At 44.1% G+C, this 12,661-nt stretch overlaps 1 protein-coding gene across 4 annotated transcripts in view; it reads left to right on the top strand.

Annotated features, from left to right (window-relative positions):
• Window positions 1-12,661, top strand: part of Elp1 (elongator complex protein 1) — a 63,446-nt gene that overhangs the window by 5,829 nt on the left and 44,956 nt on the right. For all 4 annotated transcript variants that reach the window (XM_036178146.1, XM_036178149.1, XM_036178147.1 and 1 more), the window contains exons 4-10: window positions 1,883-1,964; window positions 2,946-3,026; window positions 5,096-5,181; window positions 9,254-9,350; window positions 9,610-9,700; window positions 10,729-10,852; window positions 11,578-11,671. In XM_036178146.1, the coding sequence (XP_036034039.1) occupies window positions 1,883-1,964; window positions 2,946-3,026; window positions 5,096-5,181; window positions 9,254-9,350; window positions 9,610-9,700; window positions 10,729-10,852; window positions 11,578-11,671 (655 nt within the window). The remainder of the gene's footprint in view (window positions 1-1,882; window positions 1,965-2,945; window positions 3,027-5,095; window positions 5,182-9,253; window positions 9,351-9,609; window positions 9,701-10,728; window positions 10,853-11,577; window positions 11,672-12,661) is intronic.

The raw sequence follows: 12,661 nt of genomic DNA, 5'->3' as shown, positions 1-12,661 counted from the left end.
CTTGCGTGATAGTTTCCTCTAACAGAATCCTTAGTTCTGATAGGTTGACTTTCTGAACACTAGATGTCACCTGCTGTATACTTCCATGGTCTTTTGCTATCAGCAGCTCATAATATCTTTTTTTTTAATTTATATGTATATTTTCCCTGCATGTGTCTGCACCATATGCATGTCTGGTGTCTGTGGAACCAATTGATCCCTTGGAACTGGAGTTACAGATGATTATGAGCTGCTATGTGGATGCTGGGAATTTAATCTGGGTCCTCCGGAAAAGCAGCCAGTACTCTTAATCTCTAAGCTGTCTTTCCAGCTCCTCTTAAAAAAAAATTAATTCATTAATGTGTGTAATGTGAGTGTGTGAGAGTGGCAGAGCCGTGCTACATATGGAGGGGCAAAGACAAGTGTGTGGAGTTGGTTCTTTCTGTACCAGGCAGGTTCTGGCGCTTGAATTCAGGTTGGCAGTCTTGTGCAGCAAGCACTTATACCCACTGAGCTTCTATTCTTTCCTTCTTAATAGTATAATTTCCTCATCTTCATTAAATACTTCTTTGAAGCTGGGGATGTTGTTTCATGCCTACAGTCCCAGCACTTAGAAAGCTGAGGCAGGTGGATTGCCATTATTTCAAGAACAGGAACAATAACAAAGATTACCCCATTAATTTGATCTCTCCCTCATTTCTTTATTTTTGTTTGTTTGTTTTTTGTTTGGTTGGTTTGGTTTGGTTAGGTTTTCAAGGCAAGGTTTCACTGTGTAGCTCTCCCTGTGCTAGAACGCACTCTGTAGCCCAGCCTGGCCTTGAACTCACAGCAGTCTGTCTCCTGAGTACTGGAATTGAGGGCATGTGCCACCACAGCTGCAGTTGTGATCTCTTTATTAATTTATTAATTTTGCTTTTTTTTTGTGACAGGGTTTCTCTGTGTAATGGCTCTGGTTGTCCTGGGCCTTGCTTTGTAGCCCGGGCTGGCCTTAAACTCACAGAGATCCAACTGCCTCTGCCTCCTGAGTGCTGGGTTTAAAGGCATGCGCTACCACTACCCAGCTAATAGCAAATTTTTATTTACTCTTTACTATGGTCTTCTCAGCTAGCTTGTTGTTTCTCATGCTTAGAAGTACTTGAAGCTTAGAGAGCTTAAGTAGCTACATCAGGATCCCAAAATTATCAGATAGAGTTTGAACCCTCTTCGTCTGTGGCACCTTCACTCCTAACCATTTCCTTGAATGCTTTAGAAAACTTGACTCTTCATTCATGGTGAGAAATGTCAAAATCTGTCATGTACACGGCAACTGATATTTCTCCCATTTAAAAGTTAGAGCTTTCCTTCCAAGTGTTTGAGAGGCTTCTGGTTCCTGAGCCAGCCCCAGTCTGTTTATCTCCATTGAGATCCCTCTTTGTGGTTTCTCACTGTCACAAGTCAGAGTCTGTGTTCCCTAAATTCCCTTTCACCTTTGACCTTCATGCCTGTGTTTATGTCTTTAGGCTCTAGTTGCAGTTGACTTTTAACCTCTCTTGGAGCCTTGTGGCCTCTATGGCTCTCCTGATGGTTCTCTCTTCTGGTTGTACTGCTGTACTTTGAGACCTTCACAGAACTCTCTTAGGCTCCCCAAGCTTTTGCTTGCTCTTAGATTCCCTTTATTTCCCAAGGCCTTGATAGTAACAGCCTTTCATAGAGTCATTGTTTGACCTCATTCATGGGATCGTGCCCCTCTACTCACTACGCTTAATTTTGTGTCCAGTGTCTCAGCAACTGTTCCTGAATGCACGTCTGGTGGATCTTTCCACCTTTGCGTTCTTACATTTTGATTGTTGTGGTTGAGTCCATAGTAAATCTTTATTGAGACGATGGTGTTCTAAATATCCCTTTATGATATTTTCTGATGCAGCTGGAATGTGTTGGGAGTGTGGCCAGTGGTATCTCTGTTATGAGCTGGAGTCCCGATCAAGAACTGGTGCTTTTTGCCACAGGTAAGCTTTTTACTGGTGCCTGACTGACACTGTAAAACTTGCTCCTAATGTCATACAGACGCGTTAGTTCAGAAACTTCATGGAACAGTGATAGCAGATTCTAATGTCAAGTCTCATCCCCCTGCTGGCATACCAGTTGTTTGTGCAGCGTTGTAGACTTGGGGGAGTGAGGAACAGGTGTGAGAGCTGAGGAAGCTGCTGAGTTCACAGTTGGAGCAATCAGTGTCAGCAGCGCTGAACCCACTCTAAAAGCAAGGGTTGCTATGAGCAGGTTCCCTTCACGTTGATTTTGTATGAATGTTGCAGCTGTGTTTTAACCTCTTTTAAGCCCTTAAGCCCCACAGATTTCCCCCCCTTTTTCATGGGCCTGTTTCGATTCTTTGGGATACAGTCACAGAACTTCGATAGACTGCATGAGCCTCTTAGATTCATTTTACTAATCTGGGAGCTCTAGTAAGCCCAAGGCAGTGGGTGTGGAGGTGGAGGTCACATGACAACTTGCAGGAGTCAGTTTACCATGGGGGCCCAGGGATTAAGCTTGGGTTGTCAGGCCTGTGGCAAGTTGAGCCGTCTTGCCTGTCCATGTCCAGTAAACAGCTTCTTCATGGCTCTCTTGTGTGCCTGTTTTTCCTTTCCCTTGAGATTCTTCCAGATGAGTTCAGTGTATATCTGCAGAAGTGTCTTGGGAACCTAGGAAGTTTTAAAGTTGTAGAAGAGGGCTCTGCAGACTTTCATGTTGGGTTTTATACAGTCAGTAGCTAACAATAAGCATGTGGTGACTGACCCCTAGAGCTCTGTTTCAAAGCACTTTGTATGTATGCATTCTCTCTGCCCACTGCTAACTGAATCTCCTCTTACTGAGACAGCTGTGTTCTAAATATCACTCTGTCTTTGCATCTTCTCTGTATCTTCCAATGCTCTAGACACTGGAGTGACTGATTTGGCCCATGAACAAAAAAGTTCTTGATTTGTTCCCCTAAGGTCAGCAGACCCTGATTATGATGACAAAAGACTTTGAAGTAATCACAGAGCAGCAGATCCACCAGGATGATTTTGGTGAAGGTAAGCATTGCTCTGAAACATTCTACTGCCTGAAGTTCCAGAGTTTTACTCATTCTCCTATACACAATACTTGTCAAAGAACTTCAGTCTGTCCTAGTTCCTAACAGACATACTGTAATGTGTCTTCAGATCTGAGAGGTGGCTTTCTTAGTATTCTGTGCTTATGGTTTCCTGGATGTTACTTAAACCTCGGGAAAGACTTGGACTAGAATTACAGGAAAAAATTGTTGAAGCTAGAATAAGGAGAGCATATTTGGAGTACAGTTTAGTAGACTGCAAGAAAGTGTGGGGTAGTGTGGTAGAAGGCGATGTTTTCTTCCTGCCAGCTAGATCAGAATCTTCATTTTTCCTGCAGCTCTCAGATTTTCTTCTTCCTAAGATTTGGCCAAGGCCATTTGGTCACTGAGGCTGTGAGTGTGTTGCTGGTGTAGAGAGAGGAAGTACTTAGGACTGTAAGGAGCTCTGGCACTTGCAAGTCCCTAGGCAGCTGACCTGATTGGTGAGGGATGGTATCTATTCATACCTCTCACTTCAACACCCCCAGGATTGCATTTGGACACTGCTGTTTTCATCCCTTCAAAGAATACCTTCAGAGTTGGGCGGTGGTGGTGGTGCACACCTTTAATCTCAGCAGTCAGGAGACAGAGGCAGGTGGATCTCTGTGAGTTCCGGCCAGCCTGATCTACAGAGCATGTCCCAGGACAACCAGGACTACACAGAGAAACCCTGTCTTGAAAAAACAAAATATTAGAGATGCCTTCTGTCTAAATCTTCAGAAACAAACCGAGGAATGCTGTGAAGGCTAGAAATACTATTAAGTCATTCACTTTTTCCTTAGGGCATATGGCACAGATTCAGTAAAGATTTGATGTGTAAGCATTAGGGTAACCACAAGAGAAGAGAAGGCGTCACTGGATATTGAAGGTTTCTAGATGCTGACTTGAGCTGTGTTCCAGGTACCTTGTGATTGATAATTGATAGACAAGGGTTAAGAGTAGGGGACTAGGCCAAGGCAGTTGTTCCATCTAGACATCATGGCTTATTCAGGGATCTGGGCATAAGGCAGTATGATAAGGTTCTAGGACAGGAGTGCAGGTTTAAATGGTTTGTGCAGGGTTCATATGCTATAGTCATTTTGTTTGTTTTATGCTCTTAGTGACGTGTGGGGGGGGGGCGGGGAGGTAAGATTGCAGACAGGGTGATGAGGTTGTAGGTTCCTGTAGGAGAGTGTGGGCCTAGGAGAGGGAATGGATTCGGGAAGAATCTGGTGCTCATGAAGCATATCAGTACATTTTTTTACAATTAGCTCAGAAACTTCTGTAATACACATTTGTGGTTTTCCTTTTATCCGTATCTAACATGAGAAATACCAGCCTAGGCTTTGGCTATGTGATAGCAGAAGAAAAGAGTTTACTATGGCTCCACCCAGAAATTGTGTGATGAGAATAAGGATGCCATGCCAGTAACCGAGAAGGAAAATGGCAACCTGCTGGTATGTAGGTGATAGATGGTGAAGTCTTCCATGGCTGTGAAGGTTTGCCATGTGGAGTACATACATGCAGTGCTCTGAATGCAAGTCGGTGGTGTACAGATAATCCCTCCAATCTGTGACCTTGTTTAGGGAGAAGGTACAGATAGTGCTAGAAGAGTCGGGTCCTGATGGAACCCTGCAATTTCCAGTCTCGGGTACGTCTACTGGAGGAATGCATTTGATGACCTATAGCCCCTTCTACCATCAACACAAAGCTTAGTTTGTTGGTTTAAAGCTAAAGCTCATTCCTAGCTGTTGTCTTGAGTTATTTGTGTTGTGATTTGTGGACATATTTTATACATTTTCCCTAGTTCATTCTGACTAATCATTTGGCAGACTTCTGACTTGTGTCACACTTTCCAAGATAAGGGCTTTTCGCTTCTTCCAAGCATTGCTGTATATCCCTGGGAAGGTTGGTTTTTAACCTAGTGACTGGTGCTCAGCTGACTGAGTTGTCAGTGGCCACCTTCATGAAGAATGAGTGAAACTGCTTTGATTTCATCTCATCACTTCTTCTCGTTCTTGAATGTTCCTTTAGGCAAGTTTGTCGCCGTTGGCTGGGGCAATAAGGAGACGCAGTTCCACGGCTCAGAAGGCAGGCAAGCAGCCTTCCCGGTGCAAATGGTAAGGTGGGTTGGAGAGCTGTCGGTTCTACCATCCGCTGGAGCACTGCGTAGCCAGTGGAGAGGCTGGTAATGCCAGTATCTCTTCTGTTTAATAAAGTGCTAGCTGACAGTACTTTCAGAAAATGAGTTAGCCTAAAGAGATACTGTTCTCTTTGTTCCTAATGTGCTGTACCCAGTCTTACCTACTGTCCAGTAGATACTGTAACTTTACTCATTAATTTTTTTTTCTTAAAGGCCTTGTCTTGACTTAAAATTTACAGCTTTCCGAAAACATTTAATTTGGGGGCTGGAGAGATGGGTCAGTGGTTAAGAGCACTGGCTGCTCTTCCAAGGTCCTGAGTTCAATTCCCAGTAACCATATGGTATCTCACAGCCACCTGTAATGAGATCTGGTGCCCTCTTCTGGCCTGCAGGGATACATGCAGACAGAACACTGTATGTATAATAAAGAAATAAATCTTTAAAAAACAAAAAAGAAAGAAAGAAAAGAAAAGAAGTTTAAAAACTCATTGCTTTCTCAAAAGCTATACTCATGGGGATGGTGTGGTATTAGGTTGTGCTCCCTTGACGCTCAGAGTATTCCCTGCTGGCACTTTGCTGAACTCAGTGAAGTTACTTCATGTCTTCTAGCTTTCTACAGTGAGTTCCGTCTCTAATTAGAACATGTTTACTGTAGTTGGAGACCTTCTCTCCAGCCCCCGCCAAGCCCTGTTATTCTGACAGCCCATTTATAAAATAAACACACAGACGTTTATATTATTTAAACTGCTTGGCCATTAGCTCAGGTCTACCGTTATCTATCTCTTACTCTTATATTTAGCCCATTTCTATTAATCTACACTTTGCCTCGTGGCTCATGGCTTACCAGTACCTTACATCTTTCTTGTCAGGGCCGTGGCTCGTGGTGTCTCCTTCCCCAGCCTTCACTTCCCAGAATTCTCCTCCTCCTTGTCCCGCCTACCCTATCCTTCCTGCCTGGCTACTGGCCAATCAGCACTTTATTTATTTTAACCAGTCAGTTCAAAACATTTGACATACAGAACATCCCACAGCAGTTTACTAAGGATTTACATATGCTGCACTTAGTGGGAGGCCTTGAATGCATGATAGGAAACAAAACTGCTACCTGTAGCAGTGTGTGCCTTCAGTCAGCTGATTAGTACATATACTAAGCTGATGGTAATTGTCCTGGATATTTTTATGAAAACTTGACACAAGCTAAAGTCATCTGATAGGAGGGAGCCTCCATTGAGAAAATGCCTTAATAAGATTGGGCTGTAGACAAGCCTGTAGAGCATTTTCTTGACTAGTGATTGATGGGGGAGGCTCCAGCCCATTGTAGGTGGTGCCATCCCTGGGCTGATGGTCCTCAGTTATGTAAGAAAGGCTGAGCAAGCCAGTAACTGCCCTATTGAGTTCCTGCCCTGACTTCCTTCCATGCTGAAAGCCAAATAAACCCTTTTTCCCCAAGCTGCTTTGTTTTGCTTATGGTGTTTCAGGACAGCAGTAGTAGCCCTAACGAAGACAGTAATATATGACATTCAGGGAGTAAGATCTACTGTGAGGGAAAGTGGAGCAGAATAAGGAGTGCTGGATAGCAGCAAGTGGGGAGTTGGGTTATCCATGAAGAGAAGGTGTGTTTGATTATGGACCTGGAGAAGTGAGGGCATGAGCTTGTCAGTATGCAGGAGGAGTGTTCTAGGCAGAGGGAACCACCACTACTAAGGACGCTAAGCAGACTTTGAGGAAGGACGGAAGAACAGAGTCAGAGAAGTGGGGAGAGTGGGGGTGTGGGGCGGGCACACTTGGAACCCAGTGGTGCCACTTTTGTCTTTACTGCATTTGGCATAGGGAACTGTTGGGGATTTCCACAGCAACAGATTCTGGTTCCTGTTCCTTGTTGCACTCTGTCTCTTGTGTTCTGTAGACTGAGGGTATCAGGAGTGGTGTGGGAAGCTCTTTTCAGAGTAGGTGGTACGAAGTGCCAACTCTGGGAACCTTTAGAAGGAACAGCTGTAAGATAGAGATCAGATATGAGTGTGAGGAAGAACTACAGACTGCCGAGGTTTGGGCTGAACAGTAGTAGTCTCTTGTAGTTCTTAGGAGCTGTTCCTCCAGGGTAACTGAACATCCTGCTTGCTCTTTGCATTTCTCTGTCCTGATTTTTGTTTTTATTGTATATGTGAGTACAGGGTCCTTAGGAGCCAAAGTTACAGGTGGTTGTGAGCCATGCAACAAGGTATTGGGAACCAAACTCAGGTCCCCTGGAAGTCTAGTACATACTCTTAACCCTCATATTGTGGAGATTAACAAGGCAATTCAATGTAGTTAAAAAGGAGGTTTATTTTGCATGTAACTTACAGCCAGTAAGTTGGTTGGTTGCAAAATCCAGAAGAGGTGAGGTGCGGTCCAGCTGGGTTCTCTTGAGAACTCTGCTTAGTCTGTTATGCAGCATCCAGGATAACCAGGTGCCAAGAGAGCTGTCACATCTGGATCTTGGGTCTTAAGGGCTCCCATCTCGGTCCCGCTTCAGGGGCTCATCATAGGTATGCATGGCAGTTGCCAGAAGCCTCACTAGGGGTAGCACTTCCAGGTCAAAGCTGGAACAGCTACCCACTAATCTCCCAGGCCGTTTCTTCAGCCCCATCTTTCATTACATACAGGTGCGTTCTTTTTTATGCATTTCGGTCCTCAACCTGTTGTATGACAAAACTTCCTAGGGAGACACGTGTGTCCACTCACCTAGATAAGGACTCCACAACAGACTAAAGTATAGATACCACCAAAGTCCAACTGGGTGCACCAGTGAATTTTAAAATCATTTTTTAATTTTTGTTGTATGTGTATTGGTGCTTTTGCCTGCATGTATATTTATGTGAGGGTGTCAAATCACTTAGAGTTACATTTACAAACAGTTGTGAGCTGTCATGTGGCTGCTGAGAATTGAACCTAGGTCCTCTGGAAGAGCAGCCAGTGCTCTTAACCACTGAGCTATGTCTCCAGCCCTGAACCAATGAATTGTATTGGTTTACATACAGGACTAGGGGTAAGGGGTTATTTATAGGAGCAGAAATGACTCAAAGACAGCTGCATTACCAAGGTCCACCCTAACATGGCTGACAGTTCACAAAAGCTGGGAACCTGGAGCATGCTGGATAGCCTGCAGGTGGCTCAACAGCTGGGTGAGTGTCCATTCCAAGTGACTAGTCTGGACCTCTTCCAGGCAGTTCAGCTGCTTCTCCTTTTCCCAGCAAGCTGGTCTGGTCTCAGAGTCATCTTTGTAGCTTGTCTAAGAGAGACTTTCAGCTTTTATTGCTGGGAGCGAGGGGCCTAGTGAATCTAGTCAGTTTCAGGGACTTCCTAAAGCTATTTTGGGTTTTAACATATTCTGCTTAAGGAGCTTTGCAAGAAGGAATGCTTCGTCTTGGAGGAAACTGTTACACAACAGCCTTACACTAGAGGAAGTTTGTGTTCTATTCCAAAGGACAGCATTGTAGTAAGATGTGGTTTAGTCTAGCCAGATCTAGTCTGTGGCCGAGCAGAGCTAGCAGCATTTTGAAATGGAGCAACCACTGGGACGTGAGGTATGCCCTGGTGTTCACCGTTCTCTCACCCAGAGCCTTGGCTGCTTTGTGGCTTTGGATAGAGATGCAAGTGGCAGGGGAGACTTCAGCCCATACTGCAGGCAGGATTGCTCTATCCTGCCCTGCTGCAGGTTCTTCTCTACCCGGTTTCCTTACTCTGGCCTGTCAGGAAGTTTACACTTGAAATAAAACCATTTCAGCAGAACACTAATCCCCGCCATAGTTTCCTAACGGATTCCCTTGCTGACTGTAGTCAATGCCTGTCTGTGTAGCACATCTAGTGCCCAAAGAAGGAAGGCTGTGTATTTTGTTGTTGAGTTACTCTTGATTTCTAGGACTAAGAGCCCTTCTAGAAGGGTTCCTGGAGAGTCTGAAGCCGTTTTCTAGAGAGCTTCAACGTCATATAAAGGATGACTGTTTGGTGGCCAAGGGTCGTTTGACTTGGGAGCATTGATTCCCCAGTAATACTGGTGTTTCTCTCTTTAGCATGAGTCTGCCCTGCCCTGGGATGACCACAGACCACGAATTACCTGGCGTGGGGATGGGCAGTTTTTTGCTGTGAGTGTTGTTTGCCCACAAACAGGTATGGAACTAAATTACACTTAAAATTTTACCTGATTAAAATTTAGATGGGTTGTCTCCCTTTTGCTTTGAGTAGAGTATTAATCGCACAGAGCAGGGAAAGCGATGCTGCCTTCAGTGTTAATGGCTTAGGAATTAGGAGAGTGCTTTGAGACCATCTGGTCCGGCTGCACCCACCGTGTCCAGATTTGAACCTGTAGGAAAGGTGTACATGAGTGGTAAGCTTTGAGTGTGTGTTTGTTTACTCACCTCCCTTGCAGGGTCTCGGAAGATCAGAGTGTGGAACCGAGAGTTTGCTTTGCAGTCAACCAGTGAGCCTGTGCCAGGACTGGGGCCCTCCCTGGCTTGGAAGTGAGTGTGAGAAGGAGCCTACGGCTCTTCCTCCTTTCTCATCCCTTCCTCCAGCTAGATCCTGAGTTCTCCACAGGTTCCCTCATTCCAAGGCCCCACACTGGTTGCTTCTCCTAATTCTTCAAATGTTATGGTTGTTGTATGGGAAACAGCAAGGGATGTGTCTAGTCCTGGTGTGTCAGGCTCTGTGGGACTGGGGGGCTTTTGTGAGACCTGGGTAAAATGCTACTTTCCTCTGGACCCATTCCCACAGCAGGTGGTCTGCCAGCTGAGAAAGCTGCAGGCTAAGCTTGAGTGTCCACCTTTCCTTGGCTTCCTTGGTGCCATGCTTCCTGCAGATCACAACTCTGCCATTTTGGCTGCATGCAGATAGAGTGGGCTAAGTGCCCGCCTGTTGCAGCAGCATCTCATATGCAAATCCAGTCGGCCTCCTGGGTTGCAGACATCTTGTTTCCCACCAGGAGTAGAGTGGGACTGAGTGTTATTTAAGCATTTGAGTTAAAACATTGAAGAGAAGTGGGAATGAGGCAAGTGGACTAAGATGATTTCAAGAGAGAAATGCTACCTTCCCTGCCTGAGCATGAAGTCATGTGACTGAGAAAGAAAAGGCTTACTTAGGAGATTAGGCCTGAAATGGTGTAGAAAACTTACTTTAAAAAAAAAAAAAAATCATTGAACTGCAGTTTGAATCAGAAAGACTGTGTGCAAATGGTGCCTTGGGACCAGTTAGCTTTTTCCTCTTACATGCTGGGGTGAACTGCTTGCCAGTACACAAATGGTGAGCTTAAAACTTCCTTGGAATCTCTCTCTCTGTCTCTCTCACACACACATACCACACCACACCACACCACACCACACCACACCTGCCCACCCACCTACCTACCACTTACTTTACTGGAAAAGGGGGTTTTTAGGTTTTGGTTTTTGTTTTCCTGCTGAGACAAACTATGACCCTTTTGTGTCAGTCTCCCCTGCGCTTATTCTGCGGGATGAACTTTTGACTGCTTTACCTTTGACTCTGCTTTAAGACCCTCAGGCAGTTTGATTGCATCTTCTCAAGACAAGCCCAACCAGCACGATGTTGTGTTTCTTGAGAAAAATGGACTTCTTCATGGGCAGTTCACACTTCCTTTCCTCAAAGATGAAGTAAAAGTAGGTGTCTGAACTCTACGTCGCCTTCCAGTTGAGAGAGCACTCTCCCCGGCTGCAGAAGTTTGTATTTGATAGAGGTTATGAAACATAGAAAACATGGCTTTGGACTTTAGAACAGAAATGCATTTCTTCTCTGCTAAGAAAGACCACAGAAAGAAAGTAGAAACACTAGTGCTTACTATTTATGTTGATGACTAAGTTTCCCAGTGATTGATATTTAAACATTAAGCAGCTATGTACCATTAAAGTCTTGGGTGGAGATATATGAAATCTTTAATTATGTAAAATTTTAAAAAATTATGATAATATTTCTTGTATAAATTTTTTTAAGAGAGGTTTTCTTTTTGGAATTACATTTTTTTTCTATCTTGTACCATAATTAGTATTAAGTATTAATAGACTATGTATAACTAATATAATAATGGATTTAATATAGTATAAGATATTACTATGTCTAGTAGTCAAATTTCTTGATTTTTCTAGAAATGTGACATTGCTTTTTGTTATATTTGTATTTAAATCTTTAAGCATAATGCATATTTTAAGTCTTTTTTTATAAAAGCAGTTTCACAAATTGGTTTAACAGCTCTAAGTTAGTGACAGAGCTGGAGGTCAGCTCTGGTATTGTAGAGTTATTTGGCTTATGTGTGCAAAGAATCCAGCTATTGTAAAGACTTCGAAGTAGACAAATAACTGAAAGTCAGGGTGTCTTTTGTCCTTCCCAGGTAAATGACTTGCTGTGGAATGCAGATTCCTCTGTGCTTGCTGTGTGGCTAGAAGACCTTCCAAGGGAGGACAGTTCTGCTCTGAAAAGCTATGGTATGGCAGCTGTTGAACTTTGGTTCACGTTCATGTGTTCTACCAAAGTAGAAGATTGTGGGGTTTCCTTCCTCCCTCGGCCTTTGGTGAACTCAGTGTAGCCTGAAGTGGGTGGATGCTGATGGAGAGGGGTTCAGTCGTGCATTATTCAGAGTTCTCTAGAGAAGCAGAACTAGTGAGGTTATGGACAGAGGATGGGTGTGGCTGGCTCTGTTCTAAGGAATTGGCTCGTGCGTGTAGGGGAGGGCAGGTTTGAATTTCTGTGGCAGGATATACGTTCAGGCAGGATTTTTGTGTTGCTGTATTGAGACAGTATTCCTTCTCTCCTGGGAATCCTGGTTTGTTTTTAAGGCTTCATACATCATGGGGGCAATCACTTTATTTAAAGTCTCTCAGAGCAGCATCTAGATTATTGCTTGACCAGGGCACCACATGTTAGCAGAGCAAAGACAAACTGTAGCCATACTCATCAGGGCAGAAAATGAAATGCTGTAGGAGTGAATGGATTTAGGTTGCACACGAGACAGACTTTTTTTTTTGTAGCTTTTAAGATGTTTGGTTATCTATAAGTAAGTATAGACTTAGGATTAGGTCTGTTGTCTTTTTTACTTTCTTTCCCCCAGTGCTGGGTAATTTAACTTCACTGACTAGCCAAGCCCCAACCCTGTTTAAAGTAAACGGTGTTTTCCTCCCCCCCCCTTTTTCTTGGTTGTCTTTAAGCAGATCTTATTTTGTGGACCTGGCTGATCTCTAATTCACGGAGATATGCCTGTCTGCTTCTGCTGGGATTAAAGGTGTATGCCACCATGCCTGGCTGACACATGCTGACTTTTTCTGTTTGTTTCATTTTAATTACAGTGTTTCTCCCTTCTTTTTCTTCCCTCCATACCCCTCCCCACCGATATCTGCTGTTTGATGACTTGCTTTGACACTGTATCACAAGCAAGGTGGTTTATGTGCACATCTATATCATTGTAGATTACTGTGCCA

The sequence above is a fragment of the Onychomys torridus genome, chromosome 2 (assembly GCF_903995425.1).
Source record: "Onychomys torridus chromosome 2, mOncTor1.1, whole genome shotgun sequence".
NCBI classification, from domain to species: Eukaryota; Metazoa; Chordata; class Mammalia; order Rodentia; family Cricetidae; genus Onychomys; species Onychomys torridus.
This window is presented reverse-complemented; position numbering and strand designations above follow the sequence as displayed.